Here is a 24,645-nt window from a genome sequence, read left to right as displayed (position 1 = left end):
ACAAAGGTTTTGTAAGGTAAATGTTGAAAACTATCCTTGCATGTATTTTGAAAATAAATAATAAAAATTATTTTTAAATTAATATAATATAGGATATGAACAATTTTAAAATGTATTTTGAAAAATAAATAAATGAATGGATACATATATGTATATATTTCTTATGTATATATATTATATTTCATATATATATATTTTCATATATACATAAAAACACACACATATATATGAAGAGGAAAAGAGGCATGGTTAACATATCCTACTGGGATAAGTAGCTGCTGCCTTTTAGAAAGTATTAAACTAGCTAAAGAATCATTTTTGATAGAAATTCCTCCTTTGAAGCTTCATGCTTCAGAACTTGATTCTCTTAGAATGAAGGGATTATAGATTTAGAGAAGGAAAAGATCTAAAAGGTAATTTAGTCCATTCTTGGATGAGAAAATTGAGGCCCAGGGAGGAGAAATCGATTGCTTAAGGTCATACACAAAGTGAAGGGCTCAGTCTTGATGGCAGATCTCCAATCTAATTAATTTCCCCACTCTACCAAAATGATTTGTTTCCTTGAGAAATTAATGTTTTCTTCCTGAATTTATGTTTTGGCTTTTGGATTATCCTTTATTGCTATATCTCATGCTGCTTGCTTTCCTTAGTGGAGCCTCCCTTTCTCCTTTTTGGCTTCCATCTTTTATTGTTACTCAACATCTAGCTTGGCTCTGATCTCTCCTAATCTGTAAAAGGCTACTCAAAACTATCCATACTATTTTGCTAAGGACAGCTACATGGTGCAGTGAATAGAGCACTACCCCTAAAATAAGGAGGAACCTGAGTTCAAATCTGGCCTCAGACACTTAACACTTCCTGGCTATGTGACCATAGGCAAGTCACTTAACCCCAATTGCCTAAAAAAAAAACCCAACCAAACAAAAAAACCAAAAAACTACACTAGACTATTTTGCTTTTGCCCCTTTTGCAGAATGAATTTTGGTTTTCCATCTCTCATTATAATTAAATTGCTCTGGCTTCCCCTAACATGACCCTCTCTTCCATATTTGTGCCACTTTCAATTCTTCCTGTTATTAATCACCAGACTAGGACGTAGCATTGTCTCAGCTTTAACCATCTCCTCCCCACCTGGCTCAGTTCACACAGAGGCCTGAGCCTGGCTGCTGCTTTGACATAGGATAAATAAGTAGGCTGATAAATAGATTGGGGGAATTCAGTCAGAGTGTGTCTAGATTAAATTGCAGCAAGGTATTTGATAATGTTGTTCTTGTGAATAAGATGGAGAAACAGAAACTGATTGAGAGAGGAATGAGGTGGATGTGTAACCTGTTACTGCATTTTCCCTGTTCTTCCTCATTGTCTCCCTTGCCTCTTACCCTGACTTCCCCTGCCCCTATATATTTCCACATATAACTTCCCCTATCTCAACCCATCAAAATCTTTTTCCTTCAGTGTTCAGCCCAAGTGTGTCATGAACCTTTACTTGATTAATCCCAAACAGGAGTGGTTAAACTCAGAGAATGCTATTAATATGTCGATGTTAAGCTGGGAAGAGGTCTCTACAATTATGCCCCAGGGTTCCATTCTGGTTCCTATCTTCTTCTACATATATCTATCTATATCTATATCTATTTATGATATACATATTACAGACACACACACACACACATATATATATATGTACATATGTTATCATTGATTTATATAAAACCATAGACAGCCTGCTTAGAAACTTTGAAGATGTCAAAGAGCTGGGATGTACATCAAATATGTTAATAAAAAAAGAGAGAGAGCATGAATGAGATAATCAAGTTTACAACATAGATCTCAAGAATTCACAAAATGAAATTTAGCTTTTAAAAAATCAACTGCAATGTTGGAAAGATATGACAACAGGAGTTCAAATGGAACAAACACAGACAGGAGTTTTTGTCTGATTACAAGTTCAACACAAACTAACATTTCTGACAGAAGACAAGAAGATCATATGATATCAGTTAATGTACTCCACCCTGGCTCCCAATAGAGTTTGCCTTTCTTATGACTATTTGCCCTCCCTGATATTAAAAGGAATTTGCCTTTCCTGAGATCAGTCTAACAGACTGGCAAGGGACTTAGAAACACAAAAGAAGAATGAATGAATGAGAGAGTATTAAACACTGAAAAAAATGAGAGTTCAAACAGAATGATGCCATAAATTTAAGGAAGGAAGAATTGCTTCTAGTGGCAAGGAGTGGGATTAAACAAGGAAAGTTTCAGGGCTTACCTGTGCTGGGCATTGAAGCAAAAAGATTTTTTAAATAATATTTTATTTTTCCAATTACATGCAAAGATAATTTTCAGTCTTAATTTTGTAAAACTTTGTGTTCTAAATTTTTCTCCCTTTTCTGACCTCTTCCCTCTCAAAGACAGCAAGCACTTATTTAACCATAGGTTAAATATGTTGCAAGAAGCAAAAAGGTTTTGGTGGTTGAAATGTGGAGAGCTAAGTTTGTTTAAAATATGGGAGATTGCGTGTGAAAGTACACAAGGGCAGGAGAAAAAAGGATGAAATGCAAGAGGTAGTGTGGAGTAACAGGAAGCACACTAACTGCATTCAGAAGATGTGGGTTCAAATCCTACCCCTTATATTCATCCAGTCTGGCTCTGAACAGGGCAAATTAAAGCCCTTTTTGAGCCTTAATTTTCTCCTTTGTAAAATGAGAAGGGTGGATTAGCTGGCCTCTGAGACCAGTTTTAAGTAGTTTAGTTTGTTTGGAGGAGAGTATGTCTATTGGTAACAGAGGCTGGAAAGGTAGATTAGAGCCAGGCTGTAGAGAGCTATGAGTTTGGATTTGATATAGCAGGCAAGGGGAACCACCTTACTTCACTTCCCCAGTCAGAGAGATTTTTGAAGTGGAATGTCTCAGAATTCACTTGATTTTTCACAGTTTATTTGGTTCACATCCACTCACTTCATTCTCCCAGAGAAGTGAGAATCCAAGGTTCAGTTCCGTTTCTCATTGAGAAAAGGTTCTTTTTAGTGCCCAGAGAAGGAAGCAAAATACCTGGGCTACTCCTATAGAGGCAGTCATGGCATTGACATGGGTCAGAGTTTTTCTAATAGTAGGGGTTTTCTTAAATGATGACAACTTAAAGATTGATATTTAAGCAAACATGGCATATTCCCCACAAGATTCACTGGAAACACAGATGTGTCCTACTTTTCCAAAAGCAAAAGAAAAAAAGAAATAGAAATCTAAAACTTTAAACAACTCAATGAGGAACAATTATTCATATTTCTTTAAAAAAAATCCTTATGGTTACAAAGGGATCATCAATGTAAATTTTGGGTTTCCTGTTCATAGATTATTTGGTTTGAGAAGCCAGGAATGGAAAAGTTAAAGTTAAGACCAATCAGAAGAATGACAAAATAGTCCCCAGATTGTGTAAACAATTGGGAAAACTGGAAGTAATTTACAAAATTGATTTTTGCTTCTCTCTCAACCTCCCTTCTTCCCTCAACCCATTGCTTTCTACCAGGAACATGTCTACTTTATAAAGGGAAATACAACAATTTATAGACAAAGGCAGAGAGACTTTTGCCATATTCCCAGAAGGAATGCAGCACACTTATGGCTATTGCTTCATCTAATTTCTAAAAGTTCAGTCTTTGTACTTTGGTTTTTCAATTATTATGCTTGATTCCTGTATACAATGGTTTGCCTACACATGTACATGGATTGTCTTTTCCATCAGATTGGAAGCTTCCTGAAAACAAAGATTGTCCCTCCTAGAGGGAGCTAGCTTCCCGAGGGAACAACTTTCTTCCCCATTAGACTAGAAACTCTCCATCCACCTCATCACACACAGAATATGGTGTGAGAAGTAACTTGTCGGGAAGGCTGATGGGGCTTCTTATCCAACTCCCATTGGTCAGATACAAGGCTAGGGATAGAAGCTCAGTGCATGTGCAGAGATGCCTTTTCTCCACTCCAGGTCCTGGCCAGGCTGATCTGGGATTTGAGGTCAGGCCAGTCCTGGAATCAACGAGCAGTAAACAACCCTATACATGAGTCAGTTGTTTTTCTTCAAAGTTGCTTAATTGGCCGGACCTTCCCTGGTCCAGATCTCCAAATTTGTCCCAGAAGGCTTAGGAAGAGAGCAGGCAGCTTGGGTGGAAATAAGTCCAGGGAATGAAACTGTTATTTTGGGTGCTCCTGAATACTTCAAGAAGGAGAGTTACTTTTTCTGCTGGGAATCATTTACGACCAAGTTTCCAGTTCCAGTCTTAGATCCTTCCCCTCTCTCTCTCTGTCTCTCTGTCTCTCTGTCTCTCTGTCTCTCTGTCTCTCTGTCTCTCTGTCTCTCTGTCTCTCTCTCTCTGTCTCTCTCTCTCTGTCTCTCTCTCTGTCTGTCTCTGTCTGTCTCTGTCTGTCTGTCTGTCTGTCTCTCTCTGTCTGTCTCTCTCTGTCTGTCTCTCTCTGTCTCTCTTCTCTCTCTCCTCTCTCTCTCTCTCTCTCTCTCTCTCTCTCTCTCTCTCTCTCTCTCTGTCTCTGTCTCTGTCTCTCTCTTCTCTCTCTCTCTGTCTCTCTGTCTCTCTTCTCTCTCTCCTCTCTCTCTCTGCCTCTCTTCTCTCTCTTCCTCTCCTCTCTTTCTCTCTCTCTGTCTCTCTTCTCTCTCTTCCTCTCCTCTCTCTATCTCTCTCTTTCCCTCTCTCCCCCTTCTCTCTCTCTCCCTCTCTCTTTCCCTCCCTCCCCCTTTCCTCTCTCTCTCTCTCTGTCCCTTTACCTCTTTCTTTGTCCGTCCCCCCTTCTCTCTCTGTCTCTGTCTGTTTGTCATCTTTATTTGAACCTCAAAACAATCCTGTAAGGTCGGTGTTATTATTGAATCTATATTACAGAGAAGGAAGATAATAGAGAGGTTAAATGATTTGCTCAGTTGCCCAGGTAAGAAGAGTTGTCTACAGCAAGATTTGAACTCAGATCTTTCTGATTCCAACTGCTATATTCTATCCATTACATCACCCTTAATCTAAGCAAATCTAAGAGAAGGGGACAAGGTGGCAGTTTGGAGACTGGCTAGACAAAGGTTTTAGGTCTATGGTAAAGCCCAATCTGTTTTAGGATCTCCCGAGCTTGGAGAATAGGAGCACTTAGGTAGAACGCTGTGTCCTCTTTCTTCATTTCTGTTCCTCCCTTTTCTCCTCCCCAGACTGCCATCTGGGTCTGAGTCATTTTTCCGTGATTCAGCCCCAACAGATTTGGGATGGGGAAATGTATAATGATCAGGGATCACTGTGTGCCAAAGGGCAGGAGGTAGGGCTCTTGGTGTTAGAAGAAAAGGGATCAGGAGTTTAAAGGAATAGGGGCTGAAGATGAAAGCCCTGAGAAGTAAGGTATGAAAAGGAAGACTATGTAGACATTAAAGACTAAGGCAAAGGAATATGGGAGGAGACTGTTGGACAGCACTTTATCATCCTTCTTGCATTGCCCCTGGTCACCAATCTGACCCTGCTTTTACAGTTAAGGAGATCACCGGATAGATCTCTGAGCCTGGAGTCAGGATAACTTAAGTTCAAATCTGTACTTTAACACCTATTTTCTGTGTGATCTTGGACAAATCACTTACCCTCTGTTTAATTCAGCATTTTCATTTGTAAAATGGTGATAATGATAGCATCCAAACTTACAAAGTTGTTATAAGGATTAAATGAAGTAACATTTGTAAAGTGTTTACCATGGTTCCAGGCATATAGTAAGTGCTTAATAAGTGCTTGTTTCTTTTTCTTCTTCCCCCACCTTGCCCTTGGATGTCATCTCCAGGGTTAAATGGGGAAGTTATTACCTACCCTTTTTATGAGCTGGGCCCCAGACTGATATTTGGGGAGTCTCCTTGCATTGTTTTTTTGCTTAAATTGTAAGTAGGAATAGGGTCCTGAACATTTCAGATGTTCAACCAATATGTGTTTGGTGAACAAAAATAGATGAATGAGTAAATATTGTGCTGATAAATAGTAAATTCTTACCTCATTTGTAAAGAGTGTGAAATTAAAAAAAAATCTTATTCTGCTATTACTAGGAGAGAAATTGAAGTTGGCAGAAGTGACTATTGCTAACTGCCCATCGTGACAGAACACAGAATAGAATTAAGACTTGAATTTTTTGAGCAAATCATCAGAAAACACTCCCATTGAGAAGGGTATGTGTTTTCCTTTAGTTGGAGAGTCAATCAGTGTCTCCTTTGATTCAGCTCTATTTCCTTCTTTTTCATTATTTCAATGCTTAAAATTATTATTCACTAAGACATTGGGATATGAGAACAGAAAAATTACTTTTATGTTAATAAATAATAGGAAGTAATGATGGGCTTATTGCAAGGAACATTTACTTTGATTTCTCAAGGATTTGTGATTGATCTGAAGTAGGAAACTTCCTTCACCAGCTCTGATCACAATTGCTCCATACCTCAAGTCTATTTTATTTGAGAATTACTGCTGATGAGTTTATTAAAGTTACGATAGACTGGTCACTGGGCAACAGGAATACAGCCTATCACTAGAATGCTGGGTGTCTTATATAAGTATGGCAATGACCCTGGGCTCTTGAATGATTTGTCAAGAGAGTGCAAGGTTTACCAGGTCCTATCATAGGAAATATTTCAGTATGGACCTGATGATTAAAAAAAATCCTAAAATCTTTGGGTTATAGAGGACATCTAGAATTCATTAAGTCTTCTCTCCTGTTTCAAAGCAAGACTCAGATGAAATTGTCTCATTCAGAAAGAAAGCTCTCTTAGCTTTAAAGATATTTAAGGAAAAATATTGTATATTCTATTAAGTCCATTCTTACTGCTGCACAGGTGTTTGTAGAGGGGAAGGGAGAAGATAGTTGAATGACATAAAAGATTTTTGAGAGTTCCTTGCATAGCAAGGAGATCAAATAAGTCAATACTTAAAGAAATTAATTCAGAGTATTCACTGGAAGGTCAAATACTCAAACTGAAGTTTAAATACTTTGGCCACATAATGAGAAGACAACTCATTGGAAAAGACCCTGATAATGAGAAAGATTAAAGACAAAGGGAAAAGGGGACAGCAGGAGAGAAGATGGATAGTGTCATGGAAGCAAGGAACATGAGCTGAAATAGACTTGAGGAGTTAATGGAGGATAGGCGGGCCTGGTATCTTGTGGTCCATGGGTCAGGAAGACTGGACACAACTGAATGATTGACCAACAAGTTAATTTCATTTTTATCCAGTTTCCTTTTTTGCTGCCATTTATAGATCTCTACATCATCATAATCCATTCTCCTTAATCTGTTCAATAACTGGCTTCAGTCTTCTCCATTTCAATCCCGGTTTCCTTTCAATTACCTAATATCCTAGATTTTCAACATGTCTAACTCCCATGATTTCTGTCAGGAATCCATCTCAAAACACTTAGATCTTACATTTCCCCACCCTTAACTGAATTTGCCCTAAGTATTAAGAATGATTAGGAAAGAATAGGGAACAATAAGGAGAAAAGATTTAGAAGTCTCTGTGGAAGAAAGGAGAGATGAGGAGCCTTTTAAAAGTTGGGAAGGGAACAATACTAAGATAGGAAGTCTAGATAGAAATTGATCAGAGAATAAGCCATAATGGGGATGGAGAATGGATCTGTTATTACATTGATAAAAGGAACTTTATACCAATTCAGGTTGGGACCTCCTTTGCAACTTAAAAAGAAATTCACCATCATTAACCAGCTAGCCCACAAAGAAGTTCCTGCCTTTCCTATCCCATAAAACCATACCAATCATACACAGGGAGAAGAACTGCATATATAAATAGCATCCTCCTCCTCCTTTCCTCCCCATGTTATTGATGTCTCTAATTTCTACTTTCTTTCTAGCAAATACATAGCCCAGAACTTGGTGGAGAGGTTCTACAGGGATTAAAATAACCACAGCAAAGTGGAGTCTATTCTTGTTAAAATATAAAGACTGAAAGGATTCTTAAAGATCCCAGTCTCTAGTAGGACAACAAGGATGGCCCCTTCTCTTCCCTTCTAGGTGATGCTCTTGAAAGGGCTATAGCTTACCCTGTTGTGATGTCATCATCCTCTGTCATGGTCTTTCCCATGAGGTCACTGTCACTCATGTAGCCAGACTTGAGGTCAACCTCATCTGAATCCAAAGACTCCACCAGCTCAAGGCGAGAGATGTGACTGAGTTTGCTGGGACTTCGCATAGGCATGGTGTGAGAGTAATGGGCTCGCTCGCCATGCATGTACCAAGCTGGCGGGCCGTCGGAGCGGCAGCTCCCACCCACTGACGGGGCATCCCCCGCCTGCAGCCGGGGACTGGACTGTCCGTAGCGCCACGAGAGCGGGGACGAGCGGTTGGAGAGGCTGGACACGCTGCGGGGGTTAGCATCATCGCTGTCATAGCAGGTCATCTCCAGGGAGCTGGGGGTAAAAACAAGGTGCGCTCTTAGCAATCAAAGAATTTCAGAGCAAGAAGATTTTTTTTTTAATTCCTCCTCCTCCTCCTCCTCCTCATAATAATAATAATAATAATAATAATAATAATAATAATAATAATAAATAACAACATCACAATAATAATATAGTCTTTACCATGTGCCAGGAACTCTGACAATGATTATCTCATTTGATTTTCACAACAACCTTAAGAAATAGGTGCTAGAATTAGCCCCATTTCATAGATGAGTAAAGCCAGTCTCAGGGTCACACAATTAGTATCTGAGACTAGATCTGAACTGACTCGAGACCCAATGCTCTATGCATTGTGCCAAACTAGATTATAGATCCAGAGACAGGAAGGAACTTAGGAGTCAATTAGCTTCTTATTTTATAAATGAAGAGAAGTTAAGTGACATGACTAAGGTCACCCAGATATGTGCCCAGAGATGTGGAATTTGAACCCAGTCTTCTGATTCTAATGCACTCTTTGCATTGTGCCATATTCCAATTCTTTTTTTTCCCTTTTTTTTTTTTTTTTTTTTAGAGGAAAAAACTGAGGAGGAAACAGGACTTATCCACAAATCCACACAAGGATTTGACAAAGTATCTGTTATGTGCCAGGAACTAGGCAGAGTGCTAAGGATACCAAGTCATAAATGAAGTGGCCCCTGCCCTCAGAGAGCTTATATTCTACTAAGGGAGATAACATACCCACATAAACAGTGCTGGAAGAAGACCATAAAATTAGGGAAATGATTCAGGGATGTTTAAGTGAGTTGGATTTCAGTGAGGGAGGCTGTGCAGGGCCCCTGCCTCACTTTCCCCTCCAGAGCCACCTGGGTCCAGCGGCCAGATCTAGGTCAGGATGACTGTAGATGGCCCTGGATGCAGACGGAGATCTTGGGCTTTTTAGCTAAGTTCTTCTACCAATCTAATTCTGGGGAGGAGGTGCTGGCAGCTGGGAAAATCAGAAAAGGAAATGTTTGAGCTGAGCTCTGAAAGAAACTAGGGATTCCAAATGCCACTAGGTGGCACCATAGTGCATACAGTGTGGAGGGATGAGGAATTTATCTTCATGAGTTCAAATCTGACCTCAGACACACCCTACCTGTGTGACCCTGGGCAAGTCACTTAACCCTATTTGCCTCAGTTTACTTATCTATAAAATAATCTGGAGAAGGAAATGGCAAACCACTTCAGTATATTTGCTAAGAAGACCCCCCAAAAAAGGAATTCTAAGTGGCAGCCATAGGAAGGGAACCCATTTTGGACATGGGGGAATACCCTGTGTAAGAGCATAGAGATGGTGTCAGAGCACCTGGATTCAAATCCCACCTTAGACATTTGTGAGACCTTGGACATAGATCTGAAATGAAATAGATTAGACGACCCCCAAGATACCTTTCAATTTTAGCTCTATGATCCTATGACTCCATGTTCATTGGTAATCTCCATCAGATTTAGCACAATGTGGGGTTCATAGGAGATACTCAATAAAAAACTGTCTTACTGAATGACAGAGAAGTGATGTATGTGGCAGTGTCTGAGTTTCTCTACTCAGTAGCCCACACTAATAAATGCCTTATCAAATAACCTCGGAAGGCTCTGAAAGTCCAGAAAAGGTGGAACTGAGTCTCATACATATTACTTAGCATCATAATAGGACTCTATGATCAGCAGAATATTTGATATTGAGAGCTTCTTGAGTTATTCTATTCTTGCCCTAACCTATGTCTGACAAGCTAACGCTGAACAAGCCCCTTCCCAAATTACTGTCCTTTCTTTTTTCCCCAGACATAATAAAGTCTGGGGAAATTACTGCAGGTGAGGGCCCCATGGCCCTAGAGAGAACCATCCTTTGACTCAGGAAGAGACTTTATTGCAGAAGTTACTGGGTTTTATTAGGTCATATCCCCTAACCCCTATTCCACATTAGTCTCCAGTTCCTGCCTCAGAATAGGGGGGTGGAGAGAAGGCTCAGCACAAGGCAGAATGAAAAGTTTCACTTCTCCATGGCCACTTTCCCTCAGCTCCAGACAATTCTCTGCCCTTTCCCTTCTCCAACAAGACCCCCCCCCCCTCTCCCACCTTTCCCCAACCCATTCTCAGATGGAAACATCACTGTTGGTAGAAATAGTAGAAGTGGAACTGGACCTTAATGGGTGCAAAGGTTTCTGAAAAGGAACTGAATCTACATCAGACCTATAAGTCATCACCCTCCTGCCCCTCCATGACCTAGCCTTGGAGCTCATCACTGTGGTCTGCTGGAAAATGACCTTTACTGGCACACAAGAAGATTTATAAGACCTCATGAAAGCTGGATCAATTCACTCCCCTGCCCAAGTTGCCCTATTAATAAGATACTTAAATCTACCTGCCAGTACTTATGTTAGAACTGAAATGTGCTAGTTGGCTGAATATGCTTTGAAAAATGAAAAAAGGCTAAAGAAATCTAGGAAAGACTAGGGACTGGACCAGATATTCACTGGTATAGGTAACTCCTCTCTTAATGCAGGTAGTTGCTTTATCTTCAATTTACAGTCTTGAAGAGTTACTTACATCATTGAGGAGTTAAGTGACAGGGTCACATAATCTATATGTGTCAAAGATAGGTCTTAAACTCTTGACTCTGAGACTGACTCTCTCTCACACCATCTTGTCTTTCTGTCTTGATATGTGCTACATAATAAGAATAAAAGCAAATATATTTGATTCAAAAGTTGGAATGGACCCCATTTGGGGGCCACAAAGGAAAAAAAACAGCCTTGGAGTCACTGGTTGGTTCCATTTCTTTAAAAGCCAGAGATCTGGAGCTCTCCCCCAGAGTGGACAGTCCTCTAGCTCTCCATGGGGGTCTTAAAGCTATTCTTCTGAAAATTGCCCTATTCCCGAAGACAATAAACAGCCACAGTCTTGGTCACAGCTGTCCCCCATCTGGCAAGTTAGAATCAGTCCAGCCAAGGAAATGGAAGCTGTTCTGTTCCTCTAGGGATGAGTCATTTTGGGTGTGACCCCAACAGCAACTTTCTGGCTGCCCTGGGATGAAACTGGCTGGAGATTCAGGACCCCAAGGACTGTCCCAGTTCTTTCCCAAGCTTGGTTGGGGTCTTTAGGAAATATAGGGAAAGTTGCTCTGAATTGGACCAATCTAATGAGTACTGGAGTTGCTAGTGTTCCGTCTAGTGACCTAGACCCCACTCTCCTGCTTAGTTTTCCAGGCTTGCTTGGTGCTCCTATGTTTTTAAGAAAACCCCAGAGGGCCTGAATTCTGGTTGGGGGAGACCTGTAGGACCTTCTTATACACCCCCCACCAGCAGTTATCTTTCCTCCTCAGATTTATTTCTTCATCATCTCCTTTCCTTTAAAAAAAAAAAAAAGCCCCATTGAAGGTTTGACTTGGCACAGGCAGTTACTAACCCAGGAAGGAAAATTTTGAAAACATGTCCAAGCATCCGTCTTGTAACTTCATTTTTTTTTCAATTAATAAAAATTTATTTTCTCTTCTACCCCACCCTCCAATGAAAAAGAAGAAAAAATAAAGAAAAACAAAAACTTTGAACCAAATATACATAGTCAAGCAAAACAAAGTTCCACATTGGGATCTCCAAAATATACATATCTCACTCTGCACCTTGTATCTATCACCTCTCTGTCAGGAGATGGTTAACATGCTTCATCATCCACCCTCAACAGCTCAACAGAAATCAGTGAAAAAAGACTCCCAGTCTTGAGGATAGGATCTAAGCTTCCTGGCTGAGGTTTGGAATTAGGACTCAGTGCCTAGGTCTGAGGACAAAGTGATGCAGTGCCTCAGGTTGTGGGATGGGGTGACGTTAATTTCTTAGGATGTATATATAGGTTTAGTACCTGAGTACTTAATGTTTGAGGGATTGTAAAATCATCCTACCATGGGTATGAGAGCATGGGCTTAGAGAAATATCCTTCTCATCACTGCCACCTCCCCAGCTTTTCCAACTTTGCTCTCAGTTTTCGATCCCCAGGAGATGGGGAGGAACCCCATTTCGAATTCAACTGAGGGTGTGACTTGTCCCTCACCCAGCTTCCCCCCTCACACCCCACAATTTCCCAATCTTGGCTACCTTCTCTACTCATTACCCCTAGAGCTCAGTTTCGTCCCCACTGCCCCCCACAGAGTTGACAGCATGAGCTCATCTGGGCAGCTAGCAGAGTCAGGGAAGGGAAACATTGAGTCAGGGCAGAGATTGTGGCCAGCAGGCTGCTGGGGGAGAGGTGCTGAAGAAAGAAGAGGTCTCCGGACTCAGCCAAGAGCTTGGAGCTCCTCTGCAATTGAGGTGGGGGATGGAGTGGGCAGCACAAGCAGGAAATGATGCCAGGGTGAAGCTGTGTTAAGCACAGCAAGGAGACCTTCCCTGATGGCTGCTGGGAGTGCTGGTCCAAGAGCCAAACATAGGAGGATGGTGAAGGACATCTTGGCTAGAAGGGAAGAGCCTTGGAGAGAGGGTTAAAGATGAAAGGGTATCTGGCCAATTAGAAGGCAAGGATAAATCTGGGGCACCAATGGGTAGGCCATATAGTTGTACCTGGGAGAGAGCTGGAGAAAACACTGGAGGAGGAGGCAGAGATGGAAGACAGCAAGGGAGCAAGGAAGATCCCTTCCCAAGGCTTACCTGTGAGTTACCTGGGAACCTCTCAGGCTAGACATAGTCTCCTCCAGGTTCTGTCGAAGGTCCAAGACATTTTGAACCGTTCTCTTTCTCTGGGACTCCGGGTCTGCAGAGGGTGAGAGGGAAGAGACAGGTTGAGTCAGGACATTGACCGCAGAGCACACTTTGGTTATGGGGAATCACTCAACAAGACAAGGGCTAGGATAAGCAAGGCAGGACAAAGCACTGGGATATGCCAGAGCACTGGGGAGAATCCACTGGTGAAAATGAAAAAATGAAAATAGTGCTGCTCCCCTCAGGCCTGTGTGTGTGTGTGTGTGTGTGTGTGTGTGTGTGTGTGTGTGTGTGTACAGCAAGGATGGAAGATGGTCCATAAAAATGAGATCTTCTGACCTCACCCTCCCATCCCATCCTCCACTCCTATGTATAGTGAGAGCACCTGGCTGTTGTCCTCAGGGGCAATTTTTCCTACAAACAAGGACTGTAGCAATTGAAAATAACCTCAACAACTATTCTTCTCCCCACTCTTATGGGGCCACATCTGGAGCCTCAGCTGCCCAGAAGGGAGAAGTGACCTCCCAATGGGAGACCTCGGAGATAGATCAGATGGGTTCTTCCATCTGCTAGTTAGGATTAAAAGAAGTTTCTCTGACTAACCTGATAGCATAATAGCAAAGTCCGGAGGAGAATTCCACAGCCCTCACTTACTTTGGGGGTAATGGTAGTAATGGTTTAGAAAGGTCAGGAAGTTTGGGATTGTGTGGGGTGGGGGTGGGGGGGTGCCTATGGAACAGATACTACGGGGTCAAGAGGGTCGGGCTAAGGCCAGTGACAACCAGGCCCTTATTCTTTTGAGAAGTGCTTTAGATGACAAAGAAATTCACATTTGGCTGTTTTGGAATTCTCTGGCAAGAATAGCCCACCTGAGGTTGTGTCATCTCCATTTTTGTCTCTAGATTAGATGACATCTATGACCTCTAGCTAGACTCCAGAAGAAAGAGAACCTTTTGTATCCAACAAAGCAGATTCTTCCTCCCTTCTGTTTTATAGTGGACAGAAGCAAATGGCCCAAGAGAGTAGAGGGTTTGACAAGTGGGCAAACTCAAAAAGCTTTTTTTTTTTAACCTAAGGATCTCAAAGCACTTGGTAGAAACAAATTTCTGATGTCTCCTGGAATCCAGGATGTAGAGGTTTTCATGAATGACTTCACAGAAGAGAATTCAGGAAGGCCGACATGCCAGGAAATCTCCCCCTACTTTCTCCCCTTATTTTCTCCTTCCCTCCTCCCTCATGAATGAAGCTGCTCACTCGGCCCACCACAGACTCAGCTGGACTGTTGGGTTATTTCAGCTGGAAAAGGGAAAACTTTGGAATCCTTTCGCGGGTTGGTTTTTCCCTCCTTTGCCAATTCTGAAACCTGGGATCTGGCAAGAGGCTGCTTAGAGTGTCTCGCCAGCTGGAGGGAGGACTGGGTGGGGATGGGCAGAGAGCCAGGGCTTGGCAGCAACCACTCCCTCTCCCAAGATCTCCAGGGCACCTTTCCTACAATTCAGTTCCACACCCAAACCTGCTCCGCCTTCCTTTCTACCACTTAGGTGAGTACCTAATATTCTCTGCGACTTATTTTATTCATCTGTAAAATGATGGGTTGAAATACATGACCTCTAAGTTACTTTTAGCATTAAGTCTTATTATCCTATACAGCTCTTTAGCAGCCAGTGTTAGACATCCCAGATATAGTTCTTTAGATCACTCTGCTTGTAGGCAAGAAAAAACAATAATGAATCCCTTTGCTAATTGCCTGAGGTCCTAATGTTCTAATACAATTGTTATCTGGGAATTCAGGAGCAGGGTACTTGCCAGTGAAACAACAGGTCCTAGACTAGGGTCACCATGTCACAGAAATGTCTCTAAAGACTGGAGAGAATTAGAAAGTGGGAGTGTGTCCATATATTTTATCTAGGTTATATTGTAACACATGTAAAGTGTATGGGATTGCCTGTCATCTAGGGGAGGGAGTAGAGGGAGGTAGGGGATAATTTGGAAACTGAATACAAGGGATAATGTCATTAAAAAAATTACTCATGCATATATACTGTCAAAAAACTTTATAAATAAAAAAACGTAAATGGGAAAAGATTAACACAATAAAAGAAAACACAATAAAATTAAAAAAAAAAAGAAAGTGGGGGTGTGTCTGGAAGGGGGACAAGTTTCTCAGGCCCTCTTGAGTAAGAGCCAGCTCAGGAAGGGAAAGGTTGGGTTTTTTTTTGTTTTTTGTTTTTTTAATAATACAGCAAACAAACCCTATTTGTACAGACTTTGATTACATTATACCAGTGTCTCTAATCAATATTTCCCAAGTGGGAAGAAAAGGTTAGATTTGACAGAAAGAGGTCAGAGAGTTCAGGGATAGACCTGTGCAAATATCTCAGTCCCATTTCTGGTATTTATCAAAGCACCTGAAGTCATCCTCAGCCCTTTTTGGCCCCCCCCCCCCTCACAATTTCCACCTGTCAGCCTGGAGTTTACAGGGTAGGAAGGAAGAAGAAAGCCCTTTGAACTAAGGTAAACTGAGAAAGGAGAAGAAGCTTGGGTGAGTTGCTCTCTGTATAGACCCAGGCATCCTTCTTTAGTTGGAGACCCACAGCTAAAGCTATCTTCTCCCAGATGATTCAGATTCAGTGGCAGGACCCAAGAAATCCACTTAGCCCTTTTCTTGTTTGTGGGCTTAAGGAGGAAATGAGGATTTCAGTGACTCTTCCTCTCTTCTGTTGAAGGTAACATCCCTCTGAAGAACCCCAGATTGATAGTAGAGAGGACATGCCTGTTTTATTTGCCAAAAAATACCGTAAAGAAGTAAAGGGGGAAAAGTGAACCTTCATGCTTTAGCTAGACAAATTTAAGGAACTATCCAGGCTTTAGTAAGACCTCATGCCTTGCACATATTAATTAAGGGCTTAGATTTTTTTTTAATATGAATTGGATTTGGACCTCAAAGACGTCAAGCTTTCTGCCTTGGTTTGCTCATCCGTAAAATGAAAAGAAAAAGGTTAAATGACCTTTCCCCCCCAGCTCTAAATCTGTGATCTTTAGCTCTTTAAGAGGTGTGGGATAGAAGGTGGCTTCAAAATCAGGAAAATCTGGAGGTTGAATTTTTTTCTTAGCTTTGTGAACCTGGGGCAAAAGCCACTTAACGTTAATTTTTCAGGTCTCCGGGGTATTCCCTAAAAGCATAAATTATTAAAATCGAGGGAGAGAGGGAAGAGAAGAGATTTTCTTAATAAGAGATCCCAACATGGATTCTTTTGGAATCCGCCAGATTTGCTTGGCCCCACCCCAAGCCCCCATCCACACAAAACAAAACAAAACAAAAACTTTGGGAGCAGGATGACTAGGAAGAAGGCTGTAAAACACTAATGGACTGTGTCCTTCTCACTGTCCTGCATGTTATCGCCTAAGAAAAAAAAGATGACATAAAGGAGGAGCCTTCCCTCCCTCCTCCCTTCCCATCCAGGTCCTTAAGTCCTTGAGCTTCTGAGCTGATGCTCACCCTCCTCCTCCATCTAATTATGTCAGTATTAGGAACTGCTGCTCTCCAGCTGTCCCACCAGATTCTGGGCAGAGGGACTCCGGGTGAGGGAAGCCTTTCTCTAGCATCTGATCTCTCCTTCCAGGACACCCGCTAGATGCGGGATGCTGCAATCGGGGACTTCGGCAGCGCTATTTTTGGTGGGCTTCTCAGCAGCGACACCTAGTGACCAGGTTGGATATAACATCTGGTCTTTCACCTGGAGAAAAGGTTGGATTTGGCGGATGAGGACTCTGGGAAAGGGGCTGCCCTACCTGGAGATAAATGATGGGATGGGTCATTGGGGGTGGGGAGGAATACTTAATACTGAGGATGCAATTTGGAAATAACCCTTCTGCCTCTTTGGACCTTTAAAAGCCTCCCCAGCCTCCCTCCGGGGTATGGGAAGCGAGGAAGGGAGGATAGTTTGAAAAAGGGGGGACCTGTTCTCCCCTTTCACTCTGGGGTCCCCCACCCTCCATCTCCGGGTTTGGGGTGCTCCTGACAAGAAGTCTGAGGATTGGAGTGGGGGCGTATGCGAGTTCCCTCTGTCTGGTCAAAGTCCCCTCAGAACACAGCACAAGCACGAGAGGTGAGGCTGGGCGCGGGAAGGGACTAACAGAGGGCACTTAAAGCAGTTTTCCTTCCTGGACAGCGCCAAAGGGCTTTGACTGAGGGCTCTCAGAGGGCTTCCCTTAGCTCCCTCCATTTCCCCTAGCTGTTGCTGGAGGCTTTTCCCTCAACAGATGGAGCAACAGCTTTGGGGAGCTGGAGGGTGGGTGTGCTAATTCAGGGTCTCTAAGGCAGAAGAGGCTCCCCCAACCTAACTGTCACCATGACAACTCGCCCTAGCTGCATGTAAACAACTGCATGTACCCAGCATGCAGCAGGACATCTGCATGGTAGGGTGGTGATTCCTTTTATGTATAGATGAGTCTTACAACAGCTCAGGTAAAATCTTCTGTCTGACCCACAGTCACTGGATCAAGGATATATATATACACACACACACACACACACACACACACACGCCTTCTCTCTCAACATACAAAAGTACACATATGTGCATATAATACACCAGAATAAATGTAAATAATATAAATAAATAAAATAATACAAAATATAAAATGAATAAATAAATAAAATACACCAGAAAAAATAAAGATGATCACAATTATAAATACTGCTAGACTTGGGAATTTACTGGTAGTAGGCACATGCACAAACACCATCTGCCTATGTAAGCCATTCTCACAAAGGTGCTTACACAAAGGGGAAAGCCCTTGAGTGTACATACCACCCATTTATCATTTTAAAATTTATTTTATTTTTAAAAAATTTTCTTCATCCCCCTTGTCACTTTTGAGGAAGGGAGAGTAAAGATGGTGATACCAAAGGAAGCAGAATGATTTAGACTGAAGAAATAGACTAGTTGATCAGTGGCATAGGTTAGGTTCACAGGACAAGATAGTGAATAAAAATAGCAATCTAATCTTTGACAAACCCAAAGATCCCAAATTTTGGGATAAGAATTCATTATTTAACAAAAACTGCTGGGAAAACTGGAAATTAGTATGGCAGAAACTAGGCATGGACCCACATTTAACACCACATACTAAGATTAGATCAAAATGGGTCCAAGATTTAGGCATAAAGAACGAAATCATAAATAAATTGGAGGAACATGGGATGGTTTACCTCTCAGACTTGTGGAGGAGGAAGGAGTTTGTGTCCAAGGGAGAACTAGAGACCATTATTGATCACAAAATAGAACATTTTGATTACACCAAATTAAAAAGTTTCTGCACAAACAAAACTAATGCAAACAAGATTAGAAGGGAAGTAACAAATTGGGAAAACATTTTTACAGTTAAAGGTTCTGATAAAGGCCTCATCTCCAAAATATACAGAGAATTGACTTTAATTTATAAGAAATCAAGCCATTCTCCAATTGATAAATGGTCAAAGGATATGAACAGACAATTTTCAGACGATGAAATTAAAACTATTTCCACTCATATGAAAGAGTGTTCCAAATCACTATTGATCAGAGAAATGCAAATTAAGACAACTCTGAGGTATCATTACACACCTGTCAGATTGGCTAAGATGACAGAAACAAATAACGATGAATGTTGGAGGGGCTGTGGGAAAACTGGGACACTGATGCATTGTTGGTGGAGTTGTGAAAGAATCCAACCATTCTGGAGAGCAATCTGGAATTATGCCCAAAAAGTTATCAAAATGTGCATACCCTTTGACCCAGCCATACTACTACTGGGCTTATACCCCAAGGAACTACTAGAGAAGGGAAAGGGTCCTGTATGTGCCAAAATGTTTGTGGCAGCCCTTTTCATAGTGGCTAGAAGCTGGAAGATGAATGGATGTCCATCAATTGGAGAATGGTTGGGTAAACTATGGTATATGAATGTTATGGAATATTACTGTTCTATAAGAAATGACCAACAGGAGAAATACAGAGAGGCTTGGAGAGACTTACATCAACTGATGCTGAGTGAAACGAGCAGAACCAGAAGATCATTATACACTTCAACAATGATACTGTACGAGGATGTATGCTGATGGAAGTGGATTTCTTCAACATAGAGAAGAGCTAATCCAATTCCAATTGATTAATGATGGACAGAACCAGCTACATCCAGAAAAGGACTGGGAAATGAATGTAAACTGTTATTTTTACCTTCTGAATCCAATTCTTCCTGTGCAACAAAAAATTCGGTTCTACACACATATATTGTATCTAAATTATACTGTAATATATTTAACATATATAAGACTGCTTGCCATCAGGGGGAGGGGGTTGGGGGAGGAAGGGAAAAAATCTGAATAGAAGTAAGTGCAAGGGATAATGTTGTTAAAAATTACCCATGCATATGTACTGTCAAAAAATGTTATAATTATAAAATAAAATAAAAAATTTAAAAAAAAAAAAAAAAAAAAAAAAAAAAAGAATGATTTAGACTGCTAAATGTGGCAGAAGAGAAGGCTGGAGGGAATTTTATAATACCAATTAGCAGAAGCTGGATCTGAGCTCACAGAATCATAGAATTTGAGAGTCAAAAAACAATTTCTGAGCCATTATAGTTGAACTCAAATCTGAAAAATAAAATTCCTGCTATGATATACTCAATGAGCCTCTGCATGAAGACCTCCAAGAAGGGGGAACCCTCACTTCCTGAGGCAGCCCATTCCACTCGGGGACATCTGTAAGGGCTAGGGAGCTTTTCCTGACATCACTCCTAGCTTCTTTGTGAGATTCACACATTGTTCCTTCTTTGGCCTTCTGGGACCAAACAGAACTAATCCGATCTCTCTTGCACATGATAACTTCATCTCTCATCCCCACCTTGAATCATCCTTTCTCCATGTTAAACAACCTTATTTCCTTTAACTGGTCATTACTGGGCCCAATAGAGATTCCTACTGGAGTTAAGAAGTTTGACTCCTGCCTTTTTTCCCCACATCTCTCTTCTGCCATATTTTCTCCACTGAAACTCAAGAGAAGACTATATTGATCTACAATTTCAGTATAAATCTAATTTAGTTTTTGCTTTGGAGCTCCCTAAACTTCTTAGCCTCCACCTACCCAGAAAACTGCTGGGACAGGACATGGTCTTGAGGCTTTAGAGGAACCTGACATGTGGTTTTTAGATATTTGAAGTTTAGAGACACAGAGGAAGAGAGCCGGCTCTAGAATGGGATCCTGGGATTTATTTGCTTCTTTGTCTCCCACATATCTCCTGCTTGTGAAGGAAGCATTGGAACTGGAAGAGGGGGTGCAGTGAAAATCTTCTTGGGGAAACCTTCCCCAGCACAGGTTACTAATGCTTGGGCTGGGTCTAGGGCACTATTGCCTGGAGGCAAGAGGGATAGAGGAGACCTCCGAAAACTCTCCCTCTGGGTTTTCCACACCTCTGGCCTCAGTTGTAAAAACTTAATCTCCTAGGGAACCTTTGGGCCTCAGGGCACTAAGGATAATCTCTCTAAAATCTAGTTAAGTATGGAATGGAGAACGACTAGTAAAAATGGCATCATCAAATGACAGATTTACCATGGTGCTGGAAGAAGGTGATAAGCAAGGAAATTCATCACTCAACAGCCCAACTTTCCCAAATAATAATTAGCCAGCAATTAAGTAAATTACAATAACTGCCTGTTGAAATTTAATCACCCCATCACGCATATTTTAGAACTCTCTGGAGAAGTTTAGCCCTTGGCCAAAGACAGAATAATTGATGTAAAAATTCTAGGATAGCCTTAGATGTGGGGGAGGAGGGAGTAGTAAAAGGAGAAGCAGCAGCAATAGGGACTTAAGTTAGACATTAAGCAGGAAGAGAAGCAGGGCATTGTAGAGGAATTTAATTTTGTTTGTCCTTTGTACTTACAGAGGATCAGACTTGACTTGAAATGAATTGGATTTAAGTGAGGCAGAGCTGTGCAAAATCATCAGCCTCATTCTCTCCTTCAGATCTTTCAGGTTCAGTGGCAAGACATTGTCAGGATTACTGGAGGCGGTCCCAGATTCTGGGAGAGAACTTGGACTTTTTAAGCTAAGGTCTATCTCAGGTCCCAATCTGTCTGAGGCAACTCCCATTCAGCATTTAAAGACTAGGTAAGAATTAAGAAGAAAGATGTCCTTGTTTGCCTTCACAAAAGAATCAATCTGGGAGGGGAAGACGGAAAGTTTTAATAGAACTTAGTCACCCTCCTTGCTTTTTAATCTTAGATGAAGAAACCTCCGGCCACAGCTCAAATCCTACAAGAGGCCTTTCCTGGTCCCACCCATTGCTAGTGCCTTCCCTCTGGAAGGATATCAAGATTTTTTCTTTTTTTTCTTTTCTTTTTTTTTTTTCTTTTTCTGAGGCTGGGGTTGAGTGACTTGCCCAGGGTCACACAGCTAGGAAGTGTTAAGTGTCTGAGACCAGATTTGAACTCGGGTCCTCCTGAATTCAAGGCTGGTGCTCTATCCACTGTGCCACCTAGCTGCCCCGGATCTCGGATTTACACTTATCATACCAGCTATGCTATTTCCAACATTAGAATGTGACTTCCTTGAAGGCAGGGACAGAAATTTGCTTTTCTTTGTATCTCTAATGCTTAGAACATTGTGCAACATGTGCAAATGTTATGTAATAATATTTAATAAATAAGAAAACACTTAATAGATCTTTGTTGACTGACAACAGTGACTAAGCCAGAACAAGAGTTTGGGCCTTTAATCTTCCAGGACATTTCAAATGCAGGAATATGGACTGAAAGCTGGGAAGGATCTATGAAGTCATCTAGTTCCCTTATTTTCAAGAAGAATTTTGGGCTCAGAGAGGTTAGAGATTATACAGGAAAATGACAGAATTGAGATTAGAACTCAGATCTTCTGACTAAAAATTCAGCACTTTTCCCACAGCACATGTGACTAAAGAAAGCAACGGTCTCCCCGTCTCCAAGTAAAGCTATCAGAACACAAAAGTCTAAAGAGAATGTTCTTGGTGCAGACCTGCTGGGAATCAGGGCTTGAAGCAGGAAGGATGAAAAGTCACATAGAGAGCAAGCAAACAGACATAATCAAGAGTACAACCTTTCTATTTGTCTAATCAATGTTAAGGTTGGGGGGTGAGTGGGACAGGAGGCAGATCTTTCTTGTGTTCCCAAACCTGACAGATTGTGAAACTCAGTAAATACGGACAGATTCCATTCTAATAAACACCATCTCAGAAGTCAATCAAGCAAGCAAGCAAGGAAATAAGCAATTAATAAGAACTTGTGAAGTTCTGCCGCCCCAGAAGCTTCCATTCTTTTGGGGAAGGAATGGGGACAACATATATACAGCATAATCTTGTGGGGAGAGGTCCTAGCAGATGGGGGTGGTGAGCAGAAAAGCTCTTGTGCAGGAGTGAACTTTTGAACTGATTTCTGAGGAAAGGAGAGGTTCTCAGAGATAGATGTAAGAAGGGAGTACATTCCAAGCACAGGGCAGCCTTTTAACAAGGCCTATGGATGGGAGATGGAATGCTCTGTATGGGGAATGCCAGGAAGTCCAGTTTGGCTTAACTGGAGAGTGTGTGAAGAGGAGTTACAGATAATTAGACAAGGAAGGTGGGCTAGAGCCAGGTTGTAAAGGGTTTTAAATGCCAAACAGAGGACAGATTTCTGACCCTAAGCCAATGACTTATTATTCATGTCAAGCACTATTCAAAAATAACAACATTCCATTACACTCCCATTTAAAAAAAAAAATCAAACCATCAAATTGTCACTAGGGTTTTGTTTTAAGGATATTTGAATTATATTTGCCAATCATGATGCTGATGATAATTCAATTAAAAAAGTGTATTTCTTTTGCAGATCCCTTTTTGAATCTTTGCTCTAATCTGGAAGATGAAATCCTGAAATAAGCCCATTTGTCTTCTAGACTGTTTATTTGGTCGTTAAACAAACCAGAGGAGCATGACAAGCAGACTTCTGATTCCTCCCAGACACGTAGTAACTGTGTGACCCTGGGTGAATCATTTAACTTCTATTTGCCATAATTTCTTCAGCTGTAAAATAAAAACAACAATAGCATTTACCTCTCAGAGTTCTTGTGAAGATCAAATGAGATAATAATATTTGTAAAATTCTCAACACAATAACTGGCTCATGGAAGGTGCATACTAAATCCATCCATCCTTTCTTCCTCCCTTCCCTTCCCTTCCCTTTCTTTCCTCCCTCCCTCCCTCCTTTTCTTTTTTTTTTCCCCCCCCAGGTATTTCAGCCTACTTTTTAGCTTTTAAATTATAGACTTTGACTTAGTAGAGATAAGAGAAATGCAATTTAATTAAATTCAATAAATATTTCTTAATCATCTACTATGTGCAAAGCAGTATATTAAACATTGATCCTATATATAATCTCCACTACAATGAATCACAGAATGCTCCACTTCTATTGAATCAATTAATCAATAAAAAGTAAATAGTATGTGAATTAGTCCTCAATTAATCTGAAAGTATCATAGGGACTTTGGGTTCTTGAATAAAGAGAAATGATATCACAGAAAAATATCTTGTGACTGGTTGGAGAAGATAAGGTCACATCTGTTGAGCTATAGATAAAAACAGCTAGTCAGTGTTAGTCAGATGGAAGAAGGGCTTAAATTGGGAGCTGGGCTCCTGAGAGGAAATCACTTTTAGGAGAAGATTGTGCCTACTTTTCTGTCTTCCTCATCACCAGTTACCATGTTACTAAAGAGAATAAACTAGGGGAGACAATGCATCTAGCTGGGAGCAGAGACATGTTTAAGGGCAAACAGAAGATCTTCCAAGACAATGCAACTGAGTATCTAAAGAAAGTACTGAACAGGTTAGCATCTTATGAACTTCATAAGGTCAGAAGATGTAGGTATCTCCTTGATATAAGAAGCACTCATTGAAACAACAATGACTGATGGAATTGTGTGCATTAAGAGCTGAGGTGTATATATATATATATATATATATATATATATATATATATATATATATATATATATATCTCACACTGAGAAAAGGCAGCTTCAGGATTCAACCAAGGGCACTGATCCTTGGGGCCCAGCAGAGAGCTGTACATAATGGGAATTCCCTACACTTAAGTCTTACTGCTATTTTACTATAAACTTGAATCTATTATTCCTAGGGATCTTGTATATGTAAGGGGAGAGTTGTATTCTTAGTCTGGGAAGGGGACAATATTTTTCTAAAATAGTTATCCTTGCTACACGTAGCAAATTCTTTTCTAAAAGTTAATAAACTATGGCTAATAATCAGCAGGAAAAGCACACAGGTGGGGGCTTATGAACAATAGAATGGGAAACCCTCAATTCTACAAGGTTACTTATGCCTAAGACTCTGAGGAAAATAATAATCAACCAGCCTCGAGGGGCCAAGATGTGCTTATGAGTATCTAGTTGGGAAAAGGTGCTGTTACTATACAAAGTAAAAAC

The 24,645-nt window shown here is 41.0% G+C and overlaps 1 protein-coding gene and 1 long non-coding RNA gene across 8 annotated transcripts in view; one reads left to right on the top strand and one right to left on the bottom strand.

Annotated features, from left to right (window-relative positions):
- The window catches only part of NAV1 (neuron navigator 1), a 349,961-nt gene that overhangs the window by 103,352 nt on the left and 221,964 nt on the right, over nt 1-24,645 (bottom strand). For 6 of the 7 annotated variants that reach the window (XM_074308768.1, XM_074308764.1, XM_074308770.1 and 3 more), the window contains exons 5-6: nt 13,100-13,202; nt 8,067-8,432 (exon numbers count right to left, since the gene is read on the bottom strand). In XM_074308768.1, coding sequence (XP_074164869.1) covers nt 8,067-8,432; nt 13,100-13,202 — 469 coding nt within the window. Of the gene's footprint in view, nt 1-8,066; nt 8,433-13,099; nt 13,203-21,073; nt 21,211-24,645 lie in introns of those variants that run through there. The other variant, XM_074308772.1, reaches the window with a different exon arrangement.
- On the top strand, nt 14,462-23,243 carry LOC141565563 (uncharacterized). The gene is made up of 4 exons (XR_012489059.1): nt 14,462-14,691; nt 16,774-16,898; nt 21,157-21,300; nt 23,031-23,243. It is a non-coding gene; the product is annotated as an uncharacterized LOC141565563 (long non-coding RNA).

This window comes from Sminthopsis crassicaudata, chromosome 4 (genome assembly GCF_048593235.1).
Source record: "Sminthopsis crassicaudata isolate SCR6 chromosome 4, ASM4859323v1, whole genome shotgun sequence".
NCBI lineage: Eukaryota > Metazoa > Chordata > Mammalia > Dasyuromorphia > Dasyuridae > Sminthopsis > Sminthopsis crassicaudata.
This window is presented reverse-complemented; position numbering and strand designations above follow the sequence as displayed.